This window comes from Mobula birostris, chromosome 14 (genome assembly GCF_030028105.1).
Source record: "Mobula birostris isolate sMobBir1 chromosome 14, sMobBir1.hap1, whole genome shotgun sequence".
Lineage (NCBI taxonomy): Eukaryota > Metazoa > Chordata > Chondrichthyes > Myliobatiformes > Myliobatidae > Mobula > Mobula birostris.
Genome location: NC_092383.1, coordinates 21,894,988 through 21,917,506, shown reverse-complemented (window position 1 = coordinate 21,917,506; position 22,519 = coordinate 21,894,988). Strand labels below are relative to the sequence as shown.

At 42.6% G+C, this 22,519-nt stretch overlaps 1 protein-coding gene across 3 annotated transcripts in view; it reads left to right on the top strand.

Moving 5' to 3' along the window:
* myo5c (myosin VC) overlaps positions 1 to 22,519 on the top strand; it is a 123,589-nt gene that overhangs the window by 32,959 nt on the left and 68,111 nt on the right. For all 3 annotated transcript variants that reach the window (XM_072278210.1, XM_072278209.1, XM_072278207.1), the window contains exons 6-14: positions 3,925 to 4,068; positions 9,116 to 9,197; positions 9,372 to 9,479; positions 11,335 to 11,441; positions 13,118 to 13,383; positions 15,400 to 15,481; positions 15,665 to 15,805; positions 17,563 to 17,688; positions 17,827 to 17,910. In XM_072278210.1, coding sequence (XP_072134311.1) covers positions 3,925 to 4,068; positions 9,116 to 9,197; positions 9,372 to 9,479; positions 11,335 to 11,441; positions 13,118 to 13,383; positions 15,400 to 15,481; positions 15,665 to 15,805; positions 17,563 to 17,688; positions 17,827 to 17,910 — 1,140 coding nt within the window. The remainder of the gene's footprint in view (positions 1 to 3,924; positions 4,069 to 9,115; positions 9,198 to 9,371; positions 9,480 to 11,334; positions 11,442 to 13,117; positions 13,384 to 15,399; positions 15,482 to 15,664; positions 15,806 to 17,562; positions 17,689 to 17,826; positions 17,911 to 22,519) is intronic.

Sequence of the window (22,519 nt, the reverse complement as noted above, 5' to 3'; positions counted from 1 at the left end):
TATCTCCATTGACCCAAGATTAATTACAGCCTTGAAATTGCTGCATGCTATTTCTTTTCTATGTACCACTTCAACTTTGAGTCTTTTACTTAATGAAATTGACCTGTGCACTCAGGAGGCATTGGTTGATGTACAGTGATGATCACACATTAAGGGCCTGCAATGTCATTATGGAAATAGGTCATTTGTACGGTTCGAGTCTTGAATGTATTGTTTTTAACTGGGATAAGGTCAGTTGGAGATGTTAAGGAAATTAAGGCATTGGAGAGAGTGTAGGTTTAACTACAAAGATTCCTTGGATACGAGGTCAGGTGTGGGAGGTTGTGGTGGTAGTGGATTCTTATGTTGTGAAGAAAGCTTGGTAAAGCTGAGGAGACTATCCTTGGAGCAAGCTGAGGATAATTAAGGGCATATCAATTAAAGGACCATCTAGATAAAGTAGATAAAGTAAACTGGATTGAAACCAAATAAGACACATGAAAGCTTATTGGCAAACAACCAAAGGTGATTAGGAAAAGCATTTTTCATGGAAAATGGTCAACAACTGGAAAGTGTTGGCTGACAGCTTGATGGAGGCAGACATGGCCATTGCTCTCAGAAGGGAAATAGACAAGAACTTGAAAGGGGAACAAAACAGGACTGTGGGGGATGGGCAGGAAATCTATGTTGCTTTTGAGGACTGGTGTGGTCTTGGTGGGTTGATTCTGTGATTTAGTGACCTGGTTCTATCATTAATAAATATCCAGAAGGATAAACACTGCTCTTTGTTATGTTTTGTAACTTCAAAACATTTAACTAAGATAACTAGCTCAAAGGAAGACACAAGAGTCTAAAATGTGGATCTAACTTCATGTTTGCTTGAAGTGAGGCACGCACGTATCATGTGGTAGTGTGATGACATATATATATATATATATATATATATATATATATATGAACATGAGAAAGAAGCATCACATAACACCAGTGCCCAATGGCTGGAAGACCTACAAGTAAGCCTCTGCAACCTCCCTGAGGAAGAACCAGACATCACTATAGCAGCAGATGTCCAGCAATGGGTAGCAAGTATGAAGAACAGGGGCTGACATGATCCACTCCTGTTGGCTGAAGAAATTAACAGCATTGCATACGTGGCTGACAGCTCAAATGAAGCAGCTACTTGAAGCAGGCTCCCACCCTGACTGGCTAACTCAAGGAAGGATTAGCTTAGATTATGAGGACACTCAGTCCTCGTTTATTGTCATTTAGTAATGCATGCATTAAGAAATGATGCAATGTTCCTCCAGTATGATATCACAGAAACACAAGACAGACCAAGGCTAAAACTGACAAAAACCACATAATTATAACATATAGTTACAACACTGCAAAGCAATACCGTAATTTGATGAAGAGCAGACCATGGGCACGGTAAAAAAAAGTCTCAAAATCCCGATAGTCCCATCATCTCACGCAGACGGTAGAAGGAAGAAAAACTCTCCCTGCCATGAACCTCCAGCGCTGCAAACTTGCTGATGCAGCACCCTGGAAGCACCCGACCACAGCCGACTCTGAGTCCGTCTGAAAACTTCGAGCCTCTGACCAGCCCTCCGACACCGAGCACCATCTCTGCCAAGCGCTTTGACCCTGGCCCTGGCTGCCAAGCAACAGGCAAAGCCAAGGATTCGGGGCCATCCCCTCTGGAGATTCTGGATCACACAGTAGCAGCGACAGCAAAACAGGCATTTCAGAAGTTTCACCAGATGTTTCTCTGTGCTTCTCACGTCTGTCTGTCAAATCAGGATTGTGCACAGCATCCTACTTGACAGATAACAGATATTCATTCCGGAGTGGCCGCTGTGCGCTGCGTCGCGCTGCCATCTTCTCTTTCACTGTAGTCATAATGAAGGAGCCTCACAAAGGAGCAACACCATCAAACCATCAGCCCATAACCTGCCTGTCAACAGCATGGAAGCTCCAATCAGGCATCATAGCCACCAAGCTGAAGGAACATGTATGTAAATTCTGAAGTCTGGTCAGAGGGGGATTGGGAATGGAACCAGAGGCTCCAGGCACCAAATACTGGTAGATAAAGCAGTCGTGTGAGACTCCAAGACCAGGCAAACCAACCTAAGCACAGCCTGGATCGACTTCCAGAAAACATACGACTACACATGGATCCTGGAATGCCTGTCTCTGTACAAAATCAACACCTAGGATCTTCAACACGAACTCAGTGGGCTGTTGGAGGACAATGCTCAAAGTTAAGTCAAAGCCAATCGCACAAGTGACCATCAGATGTGGAATATCCCAGGGTGATGCACTATCCCCACTGCTGTTCTGCATAGGCTTGAACCCCCTCAGCCAGATCGTCTCAAAGAGTGGATATGGGTGCAGGTTCAAGAGTGGAGTGACCATCATCCACCTCCTGTACATGGATGACATCAAACTGTACAGTAGAAATGAAAGAGACATTGACTCACTATCCACCTGACAAGGGTGTAGAGCAGAGACATCGGGGTGTCATTTGGACTGGAAAATTGCAGCTGGGTGGTAGTGAAAAGAGGCAAACTCATCAAGACCAAAAGAGCTGAGTTACCTGAAGGCCAAAAACCAGATTTAGAGGATAGCTACAAATACCTGGAGATCCTGCAGGCACATGGAAGCCACAATGAGGGCACAAGGAAGGCTGCCACGTCCCAGTACCTCCAAAGAGAGAGATAAGTCCTAAAAAGCCAGCTAAATGAGAAGAACAAGATCAGCGCCATCAACACATTGACCCTACCAGTCATCAGAAACCCAGCTGCAATAGTGTGCTGGCCAAAGAACGAACTGGAAGCTGCTGACAACAAGACCTGGAAACTACTAATAATACATGGAGAACACCGTTCAAAGTCCAACATTGAGTGACTGTACACCCCCTGGAATAAAGGAGGATGGGAACTTAGAAGTGTCGAGGCCACAGTCCTGGAAGAAATGTGAACATCCACGAGTGTGTCAGGAAGATGATCCCTAAGGACAACTTGCTTGGAGAATACCTCAGACTGCAGGCAGAGGACATGGAAATGGAAGTGGGTGAAGCAGAGCCAGAGGACCAGAGCCCCTGCACGGGATGGACCATTGCCAGATATCAGAGGTAGCTGACATAAGAAAGTCCTACCAGTGGCTGATAATGGCAGGGCTGAGGGACAGCACAGAGGTGCTGTTCATGGCACTGAGCACAAGAGCAGTAGAAGCAGTGGTCTATCACACCAGACAAGTCCAAAGATGCAGACTGTGCAAGGAATCTGCTGAAACCATCCAGGGTGCAAGATGCAGGCAGAGACAGCAGACACTGAACGGCACAACCAAACTGCAGGAATTGTGTACAGGAACATCTGCGCTGAGTTTGCATTGGACAGTCCCATCCAAATGGGGAAACACCTGAGAAGGGAGTGGAGACTGACAGAGCTGAGATCTTGTGAGAATTCCAAATACAAATTGATAAGCAGGTACTGGCCAACCAACCAGACATAGTAATACTGGACAAGGAACAAAAGAAAGCCTTAGTAATAGATGTGGTAATCCCGAATGGCTCAACAAATCCCAGGAACAACATCTGAGATCTTGGTCCAGAAGAGCACACTACTAGGAACGGTAAGGATACTGTGCTGAACCCTGTAAGGATACTGTGTGTGTGTGTGTGATTCACAGCAGTTTCCAGTTGCTAAGAACTATAGTTACAATGAAGGAGAGTTGGTAGATATCATTTTTCAGTTTGAGATGTCAATACGTAGTGTAAATCGAAATTTTCTTCATTTAAGTGAGCAAAGGCCTCCATAAATAATAGGCACTCTTTTCTTCAAATAGAATTTTCCCAATAAATGTTCATAAGTGGTTTGATTGCAGGATTACCTAATGCATGTTCTGCCTCAGGTATTTGTAGCATTATCTCCTTGTTTCCAGGCTATTGGAAATGCAAAGACAACGCGAAATGACAATAGCAGTCGTTTTGGTAAATACACTGAGATCAGCTTTGATGCCCGGTATCGAATCATTGGTGCAAATATGAGAACTTACTTGCTGGAAAAGTCTCGGGTGGTGTTTCAGGTAAGAATTAAACTGGGTAAGGACAAAGTATAAGGTTCTTGAAGACGTAGCCATGGAAATAAACTTCTCCACAGGACACTGACCTGCAGTTACCTTTGTAATGAGTTGTCTTTTAATCTGTGATTCATGTATTTGCTGTGATCAACGTGACTACATCTGACCACACATTTCAGTCTCTTGATCCCACGTGCCTTGTCCCTATAACATTACAGAATATACTGTATCATCCTCCTCCTTGAATACATTTAGTCACTTAGCCTCCCCTGCACTCGGTGGCAGAGATTCCTGGAGGCCCGCCATCCTCAGGGTGGAGAAATCTCTTTCTGATGCTGGTTTTAAATACACCATATCCTGAGGTTCCATTCCTCCTCCCTGTCTCTAAGACATGAGTTGCCAATATAGTTGTTCCTTAGATTAGTTACAAGTTCATAAATTTGAAACCCCAGTTTCCTTGGGCTGTGTACGTTGAGGGGACACACACTGTGAGAGTGGGCCGGCTCGCTCGCCCTGAACCCTGGTTTGTGTGGATGCTGCGTAATTTGTTACCCTGTTACAACTCGCTGCCAAGAAATAACAGACAGCACACTGCATGCAGTTGAAGGAATTATACTTACGAATGTTAACTAAAGGGTTAGTAAAGAAAAGTAAGAAAAAAAAACAAAAAGGGCCCTTTATAATTAAACAGTCAAATGTTCATAAATTGGAGCTCAACTCTTCCAAAAGTCATATTCACCGATCCTCAGACCTCCGCTTGCTGCATTGAATCATGGTCCCCACCGGGTCAAATCCTACGACTGGTTCTCTCCAGCGTGTTGTGTCTTTTCCACGAATGCTGCCCGACCTGCTGAGTTCCTCCAGCGTGTTGTGAGTGTTGCTTTGATCCCAGCATCTGCAGATTATTTTGTGTTTATTTATCTCTCCAGCATCTTCTCTCTTCATCTCCTGCCGAACAAAGACCCCAGCTGACACCGGTGTCAGGCACGCAAAAAAATTCGCTCCCCTGATTGGATGGCTCACGTTCCAAAGCGCCTATTATTTCTAACCATAACCCAAACAGTGCTTCTACAGAAAGACCATTACATTAGTAGTGAAACCTTTACCAGGGTGTTACAAATTCACTGTTGAACCTACGATCACATACACTGTAGTTAGTAGGCACCCACTATTTCTACACCCATCTCCTCTCCATGAATGAGTCAAGGTTATTTAAGTTCAAAGTGAATTTTATTTCAAAGTACAAATATGTCACCATATACAGCCCTGAAATTCATATTCTACTGGGCATAGTCAATAAATCTATAGAATAACTATAACAGAACCAATAGAAGATTGCCCAAGTAGGGCATTCAACCAGAGTGCCAAAGATAACTCTTTACGCCCAACTCTTGCAATTTAGATGAGTAACTAGCTAGATCAGTTTAAAGCAAAGCAGTTGTTGAAAATAAATTTTTTTTCTAGAAATATTATTTTAAGTTTTTTATTGAGATAACAGTGCGGAATAGGCCCTTCCTGCCCTTCGAGCTGCGCCACCCATCAATACCCCAATTTAACCCTAGCCTAATCACGGGACAATTCACAATGACAATTAACCTACCAACCAGTATGTCTTTGAACTGTGGGAGGAAACCGGAGCACCTGGAGGAAACACACAGGGAGAACGTACAAACTCCTTACAGGCAGCTGTGGGAATTGAACCCTAGTCACCTGTATTGTAAAGTGTTGTGCTAACCACTATGCTATTTTTTAAAATTCATTTACAGGATGCTAGGATAGTCAGTAATTTCCCTTGAGAAGTGAGTGATTTGTTTTTTTTTCCAAGGGCTAAAATATTAATTGATTTGTTTTTATGAGTCGTTTATTGGATGTTGGTATTGTTGGTCTGGTTTGTAGTTCCCTTTGAGCCTCAGCAGCTGAACTACTTGTGTTGGGTATTCCTATGGATGTTGAGCAAAAGGTTCCTTTTTTTGCATTTAAACCCAGTGTTGATGAAAAATTACATAGTATAACTGTGTGGAACCCAGCAGGCCTAGCAAGCTGAGTGAGATAGTATTATTAGATATGCTATACAGCCAATGTTCCCCCAATTTGTATGACCAGCATGCACAAAAATCATGTGCTGTGCAGTTTTTTGCCGTGTGACAACAACATGTACATGCTGACTTTTTAAGTAGATGTGAGCCTGAAGCTATTAGACCATAAGATATAGGAGCAGAATTAGGAAATTTGGCCTATCAAGTCTGCTCTGCCATTCAATCATGGCTGATCCTTTTTTCCCCTTCTTAGCCCCATTCCCCAGCCTTCTCCCCGTAACATTTGATGCCATGTCCAATCAAGAACCTATAAAACTCTGCCTTAAATATACCCAATGACCTGGCCTCCACAACTGCCTGTGGTAACAAATTTCACAAACTCACCACCCTCTGGCTAAAGAAATTTCTCTGCATCTCTGTTTTAAATGGATGCCCCTCTATCCTGAGGCAGTGCCCTCTTGTCCTAGACTCTCCCACCATGGGAAACATCCTTTCCACATCTACTCCATCTAGGCCTTTCAACATTTGAAAGGTTTCAATGAGATCTCCCCTCATCCTTCTAAGTTCCAGTGAGTACAAACCCAGAGCTATCAAAAGTTCCTCGTATGATAACCCTTTCATTCCCAGAACCATTTTGTGAACCTCCTCTGAACTATCTCCAACACCAGCACATCTTTTCTTCGATGAGGAGCCCAAAACTGTTCACAATACTCAAGGTGAGACCTCACCGGTGCCTTATAAAGCCTCAGCATCACATCCTTGCTCTTATATTCTTGACCTCTTGAAATGAATGATAACATTGCATTTGCTTTCCTCGCCACTGACTCAACCTGCTAGTCAACCTTTAGGGTGTTCTGCACAAGGACTCCCAAGTCCCAAACACAAAATCTTCTGTAGATGCTGGGGTCAAAGTATCATGCACAAAACGCTGGTGGAACTCAGCATGTCGGGCAGCATCCGTGGAAACAAACAGTCAACCTTTCAGGCCGAGACCCTTCGTCAGGACTGAAGAGGGAGGGGGCAGGGGCCCTATAAAGAAGGTGGGGGAGGGTGGGAAGGAGAAGGCTGGTAGGTTCCAGGTGAAAAACCAGTAAGGGGAAAGATCAAGGGGTGGGGGAGGGGAAGCAGGGAGGGGATAGGCAGGAAAGGTGAAGAAGGAATAGGGGAAAGCACAATGGGTAGTAGAAGGAGGCGGAACCATGAGGGAGGTGATAGGCAGCTGGGGGAGGGGGCAGTGTGAAACTGGGATGGGGGAAGGGAGGGGGAGGGAATTACTGGAATTTGGAGAATTCAGTGTTCATGCCCCTCCCCCCACCTTCTTTATAGGGCCCCTGAACCCTCCCTCTTCAGTCCTGACAAAGGGTCTTGGCCCAAGACGTTGACTGTTCGTTTCCAAGGATGCTGCCCGACCTGCTGAGTTCCTCCAGCATTTTCTGTGTGTTGCTTTGACTCCCAAGTCCCTTTGCATCCCAGATTTTTGGATTTTCTCCCCATTTAGAAAATATTCTGCACATTTATTTCTACTGCCAAAGTGCATGACCATGCATTTTCCAACATTGTATTTCATTTGCCACTATCTGGCACACTGCTAGCGTCTTCCACAGTGAAGACTGATGCAACATATTCATTTAGTTCATCTGTGTACTACATACTGTATTTGAGTTCTATATTCTAAGGGTAATAAGCCATTCCGCTGTTAATGAACATGCAGTTCTTTTATGTTTGACACCCTTTGCTGCTTTGGAATTTGGCATGGTGAATCAATAATTTCTTCAATAAAAACAGTTTAAATAAACCAGCTCTCAAACCTGCAGACAAATCATCACTAACTCCACGTTGTCAGCATCATCCACATCAGAAACCGGATAAGGAAATATGATCGTGAAATATACTTAACGTGCCAACGAGATAGAATGTGACAATCTTTTGTGTGCAGTTTACGTTCCTTTGCGCACCACTAACGAAAGTTTTGTGTGCACACACGCGCACACACACCTGTATGCAGGATAATTCCCACCTCTGCCCAACACCGCAAGTAACTTCACACTTTCACATCTCAACAGTTTGCATGATCATCTGTTTGCCCACTTCTTGTACTTCTCAAAGTTCAAAGTACATTTATTATCAAAAGGATGTATAATTTATACAACCTTGAGATTCATCTGCTTGCAGGCATTGTTATCTCTGCAGCCTTGTTACTTCATGGTAAAATATAGGCTTTTGATATCAAATCAAGGATCAATTTTACCTTCCTTATAAATCTACTTGTGTTAGGAAGTTGCTGTAGTGTGTTGTTCAGGGTGCGACATCCGACTAGAAAACAACGTTCATCAAAAATAGAGAATAAAGAATTGCACTGTATATAAAAAAGAATGAGGTTTATGTATGGATATGAAATAAAATTTCCACAAATGCCATGGGGTGGCGTGGTAGCACAGTGATTAGCACAAGGCTTTACTGTACCAGCGACCCCAGTTCAATTCCTGCCACTGCCTGTCAGGAGTTTGTTCTCCCCGTGGCCACGTGGGTTTTCTCAGGATGCTCTGCTTTCCTCTCACAGGCTGAAGACCTATTGGTTAGTAGGTTAACTGTTCATTGTAAATTGTCCTGTGATTAGGCTAGGGTTATTTAGTTGGGTTGCTGGGTGATGAGACTCGGTAGACGGATTCAGTGCTGTATCTCAATAAATACAGCACATAAATACCAGCATGTATTTACGAAATAAACAGCATTATAAAAAGTGGTTTAAAATGTTTACAGTGCAGTTTAGATAGAAGGAGGTGGGCAGGGGGCTAGCTAGAATGGTTGATCCCATTAACTACCTGGGAGAAGAAACCTTGAAGATGGGGGTGAAGTTTTTGTTTTAGTAGCCCTCGAAGTTTTCCAAAAGGGAGATTTGGAAAAGTCAGTTTGCAGGGTGAGCAGTGTCCGCAATGACTTTTCCTGCCAATGATAGAGCATACCAATTTCTCTATGCCTTTTGCAATAACTTTGCAATGTCTATTTGTTAACTTTAGACTGAGAATGAGAGAAATTATCACATATTCTACCAACTTTGTGCATCTGCTGATAAATCCGAGTTCAAGCACCTGAGGCTAGGTAGGTACTTTGATATCTTTCTGCTTTTCAAACCATTTCATCTCAATTTCTTTAGATCTGCTGATAAGGAATGTGTGATGTGCTGTAATCAGAGTAAGTTATGAAGTAAGTTCTTTCTGCAGTTGACGTTTGTCATACATTTCCTCCAATGAGATCACTTTAAATTATTCCCAGGTGCTGCAGAAGACTTCAGTTATGTAAACATGGGTGGAAATGCTGTCATCGATGGTGTTAATGACAGAGCAGACTTTACTGAAACTCAGAAAACATTTTCACTGTTGGGTAAGTGAGGGCCGATCGGCAATGCTTCGGAAGAGGCTCACTTGGTAAATGCTCCCACTTTTTCTGGTACTCAGTCACACAGCTCACAAAAATACTCCAGAGTTCAGACAGCTGAGCACGAGTACTGTCCCCACGAGTCAGAATGGCTTGGTTTGGATTTGGCTGAATGCGGTTTGACTCTAAACTATCTACACAAGTATCTACCTCCCTTATATTGGAAGGCATTGAAAATGTGCAGAACTTAAATGTGAAGCCTTGCATGCCTGAGGATTTTGTGTGTGTGTGTGTTCATTAATATCGTTGTGTTCCAGAATGTGCCTTCATCACGGTGTGCACTGACAGACAAATGAACCCAAGTGCAGAGGAATGACAAACTCTCAACGTGGGCCAGAAACAAGAGCTCATTCATCAAAACTCTACCTGAACGTTGCTGGCTTAACTGAGCAAAAGCAAGAGAGAGAATTCACCTTAAATAATCACAGAACCTGTGCCAGTCACAATTAACTTGACAAGATTTAACAGAAAGCACAAGTGCTTTAACAACTCTTGTTAAGATGTCAATTGGTAAATGCAGGTGCTCAAGAAACTCAGTTGCAGAGGCTCACGACGGTACCTCCCTCCCTAAGGCCAGCACCCGACTGCCCAGGGGAACGTGGGGAACTCGAGACAAGGCTGGTAAATTCTAGACAGATCTGATGCTCTCAAGACAAGGCTGGAAAACTTGAGAGCATTGTATATAACTTGAGAACATAGCATCAAACTTGGGAACCTGAAAGGCCATGGCGACCCGGGAAGCCTTGACAATCCTGAACTTGGACTAGGGAAGCTTGGAACGTAGCCTCGGAAATTCGGAGCGTAGCCTCGGGCACAGCACTGAGAATAGAAGACGTCCTTGTCTCCGGCTGACCTGATCGATGTCCAAGCCACTGTTGAACCTCCGCTGGATCCATTCATGGTGGGGGTGGGGGTTCTTCTGTCATGGTGTCCGCTGACAAACAACTGAACCCAAGTGCGGTGGAACAACAAACTCCCGTGTTGAGACAGAAACACGACTTTTATTCATCGGAATTCCAACTGAAATTGGGTGGCTTGACCGAGCAACACTGCAAGATGAATCATTCTCAAAACACACACCCTGTAGTGTTTGACACCCTTACTAATGAAAAACCTGTGAGCCTCTGCCTTAAATATACCCAATGACTTGACCTTCACAACCGTCCATGTGAATGAGTTCCACTGAGGCTCATTTTCACCAAAATCCCAAATTTGCCAATTTTATTTGGCATGTCCTAAGCATCGCTGTTAAGGGGATAATAAAGTGCATATCAAGTATGCACCTGAACACTATACTATTAAACAAAGCACAGCTAGATGTCAATTCAAGAAAGGACTGGACATTTAATATCATGGAGATCTGCTCTCCCTCCTGTTAATGACTCAATGAAACAAGGTTGTAAACACACTTTCAAATCACATTGAAATGGATTAGGGCAATCTACATCTTAGTTAGCAGTCAATAGTGGTTCATAAACTAATTAGCCAAAATTTTTAAACTTTTAAGGCTTCAATTGAATTTGATGTCATGCTTCTAGACTCCAAAACAGTGGAAACATCAACTCCACATCTACCTGGAGAAGGCCCTTCAGAATTCTCTACATTTCAATGGAATAACCTCTCATTCTATAACAAAGCCATGTATCCTCTTCCTGATTGTAATACTACTTTCTGCCATTGGTACAAGTCCGTTCCTTAGTCTAATTTTGTCAACAAGTTTCTACTCTCTGTAGTTGAAGTCCTTGCAATTTGACAGAAGCGAACCAGGCACGTCAAACAAAAGACTAAATCTGTTTTTCAGGTTTGAAACAAGACTTTCAAATGGATATCTTCAAAGTCTTGGCAGGTATTCTGCATTTAGGAAATGTAGAAATCAAAGCTGTGAGCGATGAAAAATCTTCAGTGAAAGTAAGTTGACACTTTAAATCTTCAATAATTTGTGAAGTACAGTAATTCAGTACTACAGGAAACATTTAACATAAAAACACTTGCTTTGAACAGAGTGCATTGATTTTCTTATTTTCAATGCTATTATTTATAGCAGGCAGTTATTAAATGAAAAGGATCGTCATTGTTAGGATTTTTATCTTCTAAATTAAGCTTTTTAATTTAATGCTTGTGTCTGTGCACATATCAATACAGGAAATAGAAGCAGGGCTTGGCCCTTATGTCGTACGACATTGAACCAGGCACTTTATACATGCTGACCCAGATGCCCATCTTAGTCCCACTTACCCCTGCTTGGCTCATATCCCTCTGACTCTTTCCTATTCACGCACCCATTGCAATGTAGTTATTGTACCTGCCTTCACCATTTACTCTAACAGCTTGCACACCCATCTCCTATGTTCAAGGCTTCTCTCATTGCCTGTGATATCCCATGTCTCTTGACTCCCTTAATTTTAAAAGGGTTGAGATCTCTGTCTTCAATAAGCTCAGTCTCTAAACTTCTGCAGCTCTTTTGGGTAGAGAGTTCAGAAGATTACGCTCTGGGTGAAGACATCTCTCCTCATCTCTGGTCTGAATGGCCTGCCCTAATTTTGAATTTGATGTCCTGCTTCTAGACCCAAAAACAGTGGAAGCATCAATTCCACATCTACCTGGAGAAGGCCCTTCAGAATTCTCTACATTTCAATGAGTTAACCGCTCATTCTTCTAAACCCTACATCAATGAATCATACAGAGTGCCAGCACAAAACAGGCCCTTTGGCCCATTGTGTCTGTGCCAGCTCCCATTGACAGTAATCCTACATTAATCCCTTTTTTGTTTTCTTCACCTACTCATTATCTCTCTTCCATGTTCGACCATTCACTTTATATATTAGGGGCAATTAACAGAGCCCATTTATCCTACCATCTGCACTCATTTGGGAAGACACAGGAGCACCTGGACAAAACCCAAATGGTTGCAGGGGGCCTTTCTATCTCTACACAGACAGCATCCACAGTCAAAATCAGTTCGGTTTAATATCTCCGGCATATGTCATGAAATTTTTTTCGTGGTAGCAATAATTGCAATACGTACTATTAAAAATCTATAAATTACAATAAGAAATATGTATAAAATTAAAATAGTCGTGCAAAAAGAGCAAAAATGGTGAAGTAGTGTACATGGGCTCATTGTCCATTCAGAAGTCTGATGGTAGACGGCTGTTCCTAAAATGTTGAGTGTGTGAGAGATTTTGGTCAAATTGTTTTGAAGACGATCTGAGAATTTGGCTCTGACATAATTGGCAAAAATGAAATAAGATGTGAAAGTTTTTCTTTTGACTCAGTGAGTTGCACTGGATTGGAATGGATCGTCTCAGAAGTGGTGGATGCTGATTAAACAGATACCTCAAAGATCTATAAATAAAACACTTGTAGAAGTGTGGGGTTTGTCCCAGAGCTCTGGAACAAATGTGAAGAGAGAAGTGGATTCCTGTCCCTTTCTTAACATTCATTCTATGAACTGTTCTTATTCATTTAACCACAATTTATAAGTGGGTTGCTACACGTATAAATAAATGTGTAGGCAGTCACAGAGCTTTGAATGCAAATGCTGTCATAATGATTCTCCTCCCACTTTGTTTCTTTCCAAACAGCTCGATGATTATCATCTGACAGTGTTTTGTGAACTCCTTGAACTTAAGGCAGACGACATGGCTTATGGACTGTGTCACAGGAAAATTGCTACTGCCTCGGACACCGTGATCAAACCGATGACCAAAGCTCAAGCTATCAATGCCAGGGATGCTTTGGCCAAGCACATCTATTCTCATCTGTTTAGCTGCATTGTGGATCACATTAACAAGGCTCTACAGTTTTCCGGAAAACAGCATACCTTCATTGGTGTACTGGACATTTACGGGTAATGAGAACATCACATAATCTGCGGGAAAAGTTTAGTAGCTTGGCTGATGTCATTAAAATTATCCTAAAGTTTGTTGACAGTGAAAGCTATATTTCTTTTGATGAGGAAGGAGGCTTTCTGAAATTTAATCTTCAACACTGTATTATGAGATTTTCTTTGACTTTGGGACAACCTACCAATGGTGTTTGTCGGTTTGCCCACATTTGAAGAGGAGGGATGGTTGTAGTTTAGAACACACTGCCTCATTGGTGTTTGGTCAACAGAAACCAATCAGGGATCCTGATAGAGCTAGGTGAATTAAGGGGTACCAACATTTTGTGGCTTTTGACCACTGTAGAAATCATCAGGATGAGGTGAAGGAGGAGAGGTGTTGGGGTATGGGTGGAGACCTGAATTATTTTCTATTCCAGTCCTGTGCAATGTCCAAACCTAAAACAGCACCTGGATTTTATTTGTGGTCCTTGGCTTCTATTTGCATCCTTTAAGGAGACTACAGTCTGAAACAGTGGTGCGTCGGACAACAGGAGACAGGGCCTTTCAGCCTGGCTCTGGCCACACTGACCGGTTGGAACAGGGTGACGATGCTGGGTCACCACTCTGAGGTCATTATCAACTTCTAATGCCAGGATAGTCAAATTAAACTCAAAACCAAACTGTGCCTCAGTAATGAAAGAAGGAATGTGATTTTTAAAATTCCTGTTAGGTACTGAATTCAGAACAAAATGCCAAGTAAGGGTTTTTGGATGCCTTATCCAACTTGGCACTCCTTCAAATGTGGGCCCCAATAAAATCAGTATGCTATCCAGCTGTGGAGATATTCATATCTCTCTTTATCTTCAATACATGAGTGGTATGTATTTTGGGATGGAGCTGATGCACATTTTTGTACCTACCACACTTCAGGCTTGGAAATCTCCTTTGTTTACTTATTGGTAACGTTGACTATTGCAGTGAGTTCAGCGGACAGTAGATTCAGTAGTGACTGGATTTTATTCACTTTGACTATATTATTGAAGCAGATTGAATGATTCTGTTTCTTCTCAAGCCCGAATATCTAATGTGGAACGCTACTTGGTGCTGTAGTTAAACTAACAGACTGGCGCTCAACATTAGAATCTCCAAACATTAGTTGTACACTGAGCTCTAAGTGTTTCCATTGGACCAACAAGCAGATGTATCTGACTTGGGGTTTTTATGGTAACATATTGTATGTACTTCATTCAAAAAGCAAGAAATGTTTTTTTTATTTCCCCAAAGATTCTCCAAGCAGTCCTTCCAAGTGAGGCAACACTTCACCCGCGATTCTGCTGGGTTTGTCTATGGTATCTGATGCTCCCAATGTGCTCTCCTCTACGTTCATGAGACCTATTGTAAATTGGGGGACTGCTTTGTCGAGCACTTTTGCACTATCTGCCAAATGCTGAACTTCCAGTAGCCCAACATTTTAGTTCTGATTCCTGTTCCCATTCTGACATGTTGGTCCATGGCCTCTTCTTGTGCCATGATGAGGCCACCCTTGGATGGAGGAGCAACAGCTTGTGTTCTGTTTGGGTAGCCTCCAACCTGATGCATGAATATCGATTTCTCCTTCTGGTAAATAATTTTAAAAAAATCCTACCACTCCCCTCTTCTATTCCCCACTCTGGGCACTTATCTCTTCTTACCTGCCTATCACTTCCCCCTAGTGCCCCTCCTCCTTCCCCTTTTCCTGTGGTCCACTCTCCTGTCCTGTCAGATTCCCTCCTCTCCAGCCCTTTACCTTTTCCATCCACCTGGCTTCACCTATCTCCTTCTAGCCATCCTCCTTCCCCTCCCCTCCAGCTTTTTATGCTGGAGTCTTGCCCATTCCTTCCCACTCCTGAAGAAGCGTCTTGGGCCAAAATGTCGACTGTTCGTTCGTACAATTCCATAGATGGTGGCTGACCATCTGAGTTCCTCCAGCATTTTGTGTGTGTTGCTTTGGATTTCCAGCACCTGCAGACATTCTTGTGTTTATTATTTACATCCCTGTAGGTTTGAAACCTTCGACATCAATAGTTTTGAACAGTTCTGTATAAATTACGCCAATGAAAAACTGCAGCAACAATTCAATTTGGTGAGTATTTGTATTGCCTGCTGACATTTGAATTCTGTTTAACATTTTGATTGGAATTTTATCTTTGCTTTAGTGATAAAGACTGAATTGAATTATCTGTAAAGTTAACTGTATAAATATAAACAATAATCAATCAACGGCAACAAATGTAGATTAAACCATTTATGTATAAAATCTTTCCAGCATGTGTTTAAACTTGAACAAGATGAATATATGAAAGAAGACATTCCATGGACATTGATAGAATTCAACGATAATCAGCCTTGTATTGATTTGATAGAAGCCAAAATGGGTATATTGGAGCTACTGGATGAGGAATGTCTGGTGAGACTGAAGTGTTTAAATACGGTTTATAAGCCATGTCAATTTATATTGTTTCTTCAGCAGGTACAAGGGATACAGGCTTAGAAAATCTGTAATTAAAGTCAGCAGTGTATCACAATACTTATGTTTCCTCTTTCAATCTTTGCTCTTGTATAAGTGAACTCTCGATCACTGGAGTACATTTTCAGAAATATAACTTCAATTATCTGATCTTTATTTATTTGTTTATTGAAATACAGTGCAGAATAGGCCCTTACGGTTCTTTAAGCCACGCCACCCAGCAATCCCCCGATTAAATCTGAGCCTAGTCATGGGACAATTTATACTGACCAATTAACCTAAGAACTGGTAGATCGTTGGACTGTGGGAGGAGACCGGGGTATCCAGAGGAAACCTATGTGGTCACAGGGAGAATGTACAAATTCCTCATAGGCAGCAGTGGGAACTGAACTTGGGTAACCTGTACTGTAAAGTGTTGTGCAGCCACTACACTACTGAGCCAAAGTCGAGCCAACAGTTACAATCAAAACTAAAAAGTTGTTTTGTAGTCCTTTCGCTTTACTTTTTAATTACAATGTAGGCCTATATAGAAATGATCAGACTTGAAAATGAGCTAATCTTACATTAAACTGGCTGCTCAAAAACGCTTGAAGTTCAGTACCGTTTGGAAGTGTGGTTGATCGCCAAGCTTGGCAAAATGTTTGCAGGCATTTGGGGGACCCTCAACTGCGCTCTGATGATGGCTTCTCGATTGGAACCGAAATATCTGCAGACATTTTGCCAAGCTCAGCAATCAACCAAACACCCAAATAGCCAACCCGAGCTACCAATATACCGCAATTCAGTACAGTATATTTAGGTAATCAGGTTGTTGTGTGAAGGGAAAAAAACCAAAGAAAAGCTGCGGTAGTGGGCTAAAATGTCAGAGTGGAAATGGTCTGCCTTTGATTTGTTTATTAGGTGATCATCCTTAAATCCTTACAGTCCACTCTCCTCTCCTATCAGATTCCTTCTCCAGCCCTTGACTTGTTCCATCCACTTGGCTTCACCTGTCACCGTCTAGATATCCTCCCCCCAGCTTTTCATTCAGGTGTCTTTCCCCTTTCCTTCTCAGTCCTGACGAAGGGTCTCGGTTTGAAAAGTTGCCTATATACTCCTTTCATGACCTGCTGAGTTCCTCCAGCATTTTGTGTGTGCTGCTCTGGATTTCCTGCACCTGCAGACTTCCTCGCAGATTAGATAACTGCTGTGAAACCTTACAGATAGAAGTTGAATGATGTTTCTGATCAACTTGTTGTTTTAGCAGTTAATAATGTTTATCCGCTAATATAAGTGACCATAGCTGACCTGTTCACAGTAAAATGTATAAATTACTGGTCATTTTAGTCTATCTAATACCTATGGATTTTCTAAAATGGAAACCTTATGACAGTTCCAGGCTCCAAGATATCAGAAATGCTTTAGGGGTGGAAAGCAATGTGTTTGCTAATTAACTTGAGATATTTGCAGATTAAAGGGGGTTGAGAGGAATTTGAAAAGATATGTTTTGACAAGAAGATTTTATTAATGGTGATCAAGAATATGTATTTGAAGTATTTCTGTATTTCAGTATTAGTTTGCTCATAAAGCCTATGGTTAAACTTGGACTATTGATGTGAGTGAAGAGTTAATACCTGGTATTGTATTAAAAACTGAGGAAAAGAAGATAGCTTTTAAGTGCATGATAAATATCAAATTGATGCTTCTTAATTTTATAGCTGCCATTAGGAACAGAGGAAAACTGGCTTCAGAAACTTCAGAATAGCTACTTAAACAAAAACCCTCTCTTTGAGAAGCCCAGAATGATGAGAAAGGCTTTCATCATCCAGCACTTTGCTGACAAGGTAAATGATAGTCAGGACAGTCCTCTTTCTGACTTTCTCTTCAACATTTCCATTAATAGCAACATATTGAATGCAATAGAAAGCTGAGATCCATGCAACTGATGCTTTGAAATACTGACAGTTTCTCATTACCACAAGGTACAATATGAATGTGAGGGATTCCTGGAGAAAAACAGAGACACATTGTATGACGAACTCATCAATGTACTGAGGAAAAGTAAGGTTTGTGACCATCTCTGTAACGTAATACAGTTTATTATGCAATAGTAAGAAAAGTCACCCCTTTTAAAACTTCACAGGCTGCTGCTCTAGTATAATTGCTTCATGTTTCCCCTCTACATTCCTGAACCTAATTTCTCCATCCACTGATGCACAGATAATTTGCCCAACTGCATAGTTCCTTTTTTGGGAGCCAATTTTTTACCTCTTGGACTATGATTTCACACAGGATGACTCTGCCCTTTGTCAAAGTACCTCTTCAGCGGATGTGGGCTAGATCGTGCTGACCTTTAGCCAGCAGCCCCGGGGAGAGCTGGCAATCTGCTGCAGTGCAGGCATCGGTGCCTTGTGGGCTCTCTTGACTGTACATTGCAACGAGGCTACATGGAACACATGCAAAGCTGATCTCCGATTCCACCAACTCCGGAAGCTGCTCTCAGCTGAGGGGATGTCTCGGATACATGCAGCACAGAAACAAACCCTTCAGCCCATCTAGCTTGTGCCCATCTGGTCTTCTGTCTAGTCCCATCTACCTGCCACTGGATCCTAGCAATCCATACCCTTCCCATCCATTTACCGATCCAAACTTCTCTTGTGCCTCTGGTCACTCAGCTTGGTTGGCGTAGCAAGTGAGATTCTAGACATTTGCTCATAAAATGAGGCCATTCAGCCCATTGAGTCTATGCCAGACCTCTGAGCAATCCCATTCCCTCTACCTCTTTCCCTGACCCTCTCAAATGCCCGTTAACGCCTCCCTTGATTCTCCATCCTACCACCTGCATTAAGGGCAATTCACAGGGACCAATTAACCAACGACAGCGCAACCGAGGGGTGGGGAAGAAACCAGATGATCTGGAGAAATACTTGTAGTCGCAGGGAGAGCATGCTTAACCTGCACAGACACCTCCCAGAATCAGAATCAGGTTTATTTTCACCGGCATGTGTCGTGAAATTTGTTAACTTAGCAACAGCAGTTCAATACAATACATAATCTAGCAGAGAGAGAGAAAAAAATGAATAAAATAAAACATAATAATAAATAAACAAGTAAATCAATTACTTGTATTTTAGCTATTTTTTTCTAAATTAATGTTGTTTATATAAGGGAAGAGTTCTGAAATAAATATATTTGTTTTTAATGTATTTTTTTGTATTTTAAAGAATGTTTCAACTATCACTAGTTATCTCTAGTGATTGGACCTCATGACCTGTCAGAAGGCCATCGGGGCACTCGACTGTGTATTCTCGGCATCTGCTTGACAGAATGGCCGTGGAAGTGTCACCTGCAGGTCCCTGGAAGCAGCTTGGCTGCAGCTGGTTAGCATGGCTGGTGGGCACCAACGTGAGGCGTGTGCTGGAGCACGATCCGGTCCAGTTTCTCTCTTGCAGACCTGCTTCCGATGGAGTCTTAACCACACCAGCTGTAACAGAGCAAAATCCCTTCCATTTATATTGCAGACCATATCGAAAGCACCATAGCAACTGCATACACTAGATTTGATTCTATGCAGTAGTTCACACGTACACCAGTGAAACATGTGCAAGACAAATCTTGCCACTGAAGTTGCTCTATGATTGGAACTAATTCCTTATCGCACTAGTTACTACCCTTCTCTCATTTCTGGGGACGACTTACACAAGTCAGCGATGGTGAGAACTGGTGGCTGGCCTGCCCAGGTGAATTGAGGGTGCAGTCCTCATGAGCTGCGGGCATAATCGGAAGGCGCAACCTTAGAATAAAGGATGCCCCTTCAGGGCTGAGTTGAGGAGCAGCTTCTTCAACCGGGGGTGGTGAATCTGTGGAATTCTGTTTCTATATCTTATGTTCTTGTAATACGACATTCAACACAAATATCTTCAGCAGACTGTTTCCTGTGTGCTCACTGACAGCAGCTTGCTTTGCAAAGACACAAAATGGCCTTGTTGGTGTTTATTATTCTTTAAGGTGAATCAATTGTGACGCTTAAAATAAGGTAATTTGATGCTTTGCCACTTTTCTGTGTGCTTGCCAATATAGTTACAGGATGTGATTGATAAAAGCAGAGAATTTTAACTCCCAAAACATTTGGATTTGGACTGTATGTGAGGATACAAAGCTATCACCAACCTGTCTCAAGAATGCCCACTAGTTGAACAAACACAGTAATTTTTATAGCAGGGGTTTCCAACCTTTTTTATGCCAATGGTCAATACCATTAAATGAGGAGTCCATGGACCCCAAGTTGGAAACCCCTGTTCTACAGGATATAGGCAATACAGGGAAGAAAAAATGAGGTATGAACGCAAGCTAGCTAGGAATATAAGGGAGGATAGCAAAAGTTTTTTTAGTTATGTGAAGAGAAGGAAGATAGTTAAGAACAATGTTGGGCCCTTGAAGAATGAATTGGGAGAAATTGTTATGGGAAACAGAGAAATGGCAGACGAATTTAATAAGTATTTTGGATCTGTCTTCACTAGGGAAGACACAAGCAATCTCCCAGATGTATGGATGGGCCAAGGACATAGGGTAACAGAGGAACTGAAAGAGATTGACATTAGGAAGGAAACGGTGCTGAGTAGACTGTTGGGACTGAAGGCTAACAAATCCCCAGGTCCAGATGGTCTGCATCCTAGGGTACTAAAGGAGGTGGCTCTGGAAATTGCGGATGCATTGGTGATCATTTTCCAATGTTCCTTAGATTCAGGATCAGTTCCTGAGGATTGGCAAATGGCTAATGTTATCCCACTTTTTAAGAAAGGAGGGAGGGAGAAAACAGAGAACTATCGCCCTGTTAGCCTAACGTCAGTAGTGGGGAAGATGCTGGAGTCCATTATTAAAGATGAAATAGCGGCATATCTTGATAGCAGTGATAAGATTGGGCCGAGCCAGCATGGTTTTACCAAGGGCAAATCATGCTTGACTAATCTATTGGAGTTTTTCGAGGATGTAACCAGGAAGATAGACATGGGAGATCCAGTGGATGTGGTGTACCTTGACTTTCAGAAGGCATTTGATAAGGTACCACATAGGAGATTGATGGGTAAAATCAGAGCTCATGGCATTGGGGGGAGGATATTGACATGGATAGAAAACTGGTTGGCAGATAGAAAGCAAAGGGTAGCAGTGGGTGTTTCTCGGAATGGCAGGTGGTGACTAGTGGGGTGCCACAGGGCTCGGTATTGGGACCACAGCTGTTTACGATTTACGTCAATGATTTAGAGGAAGGCATTGTAAATAACATCAGCAAGTTTGCTGATGATACTAAGCTGAGTGGTAGTGTGACATGTGATGAGGATGTTAGGAGAATTCAAGGTGACTTGGATAGGCTGGGTGAGTGGGCAGAAACTTGGCAGATGGCGTTTAATGTGAATAAGTGTGAGGTTATTCACTTTGGGAGCAAGAACAGGAAGGCAGATTATTATCTGAACGGTGTGGAGTTAGGTAAGGGAGAAATACAAAGAGATCTAGGAGTACTTGTTCATCTGAAGGTGAATGAGCAAGTGCAGCAGGCAGTGAAGAAGGCTAATGGGATGTCGGCCTTTATTACAAAGGGAATTGAGTACCAGAGCAAGGAAATCCTTTTGCACTTGTACAGGGCCCTGGTGAGACCACACCTGGAGTATTGTGTGCAGTTTTGGTCTCCAGGGTTAAGGAAGGACATCCTGGCTGTGGAGGAGGTGCAGCGTAGGTTCACTAGGTTAATTCCTGGGATGTCAGGACTGTCTTACGCAGAGAGGTTAGAGAGACTGGGCTTGTACACGCTGGAATTAAGGAGATTGAGGGGGGATCTGATTGAGACATATAAGATTATTATGGGATTGGACAAGATAGAGGCAGGAAATATGTTCCAGATGCTGGGAGAGTCCAGCACCAGAGGGCATGGTTTAAGAATAAGGGGTAGGTCATTTAGGACAGAGTTGAGGAGGAACTTCTTCTCCCTGAGAGTTGTGGAGGTGTGGAACACACTGCCTCAGAAGGCAGTGGAGGCCAATTCTCTGGATGCTTTCAAGAAGGAGCTAGATAGGTATTTTATGGATAGGGGAATCAAGGGTTATAGGGACAAGGCAGGAACCAGGTATTGGTAGTAGATGATCAGCCATGCTCTCAGAATGACAGTGCAGGCTCGAAGGGCCGAATGGTCTACTTCTGCACCTATTGTCTATTAATATGTGAAAATGTCACTTCGAGTCAGACACAAAGCTAAGTAAAATTATTCACAGTTCAAACAAATCAAACGTGACAAACTCAGAACTTCTGGACTGTGCTCAGCAGAAACTCTCAGAATTAATTCCTGACCTGTGCCAAGTTACCTGCTCGGTGTGCCAGATAAAATGCACCTGGTCATGGCATTCCTATTCTATGAGAGTTCATTACCTATTCAATTGAAGTCGCCCAGTTTCTGAAGTTGCATTGTTGGAATTGTGTATGTCTGTTTCAGTGGGTACTGAGCAAGCAAAAGATCAAAGCTTTCTGGTACATCATTGTAAAGCCCTGTGCTTCAGTAATGATTGTCAAATGAGGGCTTGGAGGGTGAATGATACTTGTGGCACTTTGCCCAGTAAAGGAAAAAGGATCTAATCAGTTGACATGGGAGTTGTAGCAAGAACTCAGGTCAGATGCATTGAAATAGAT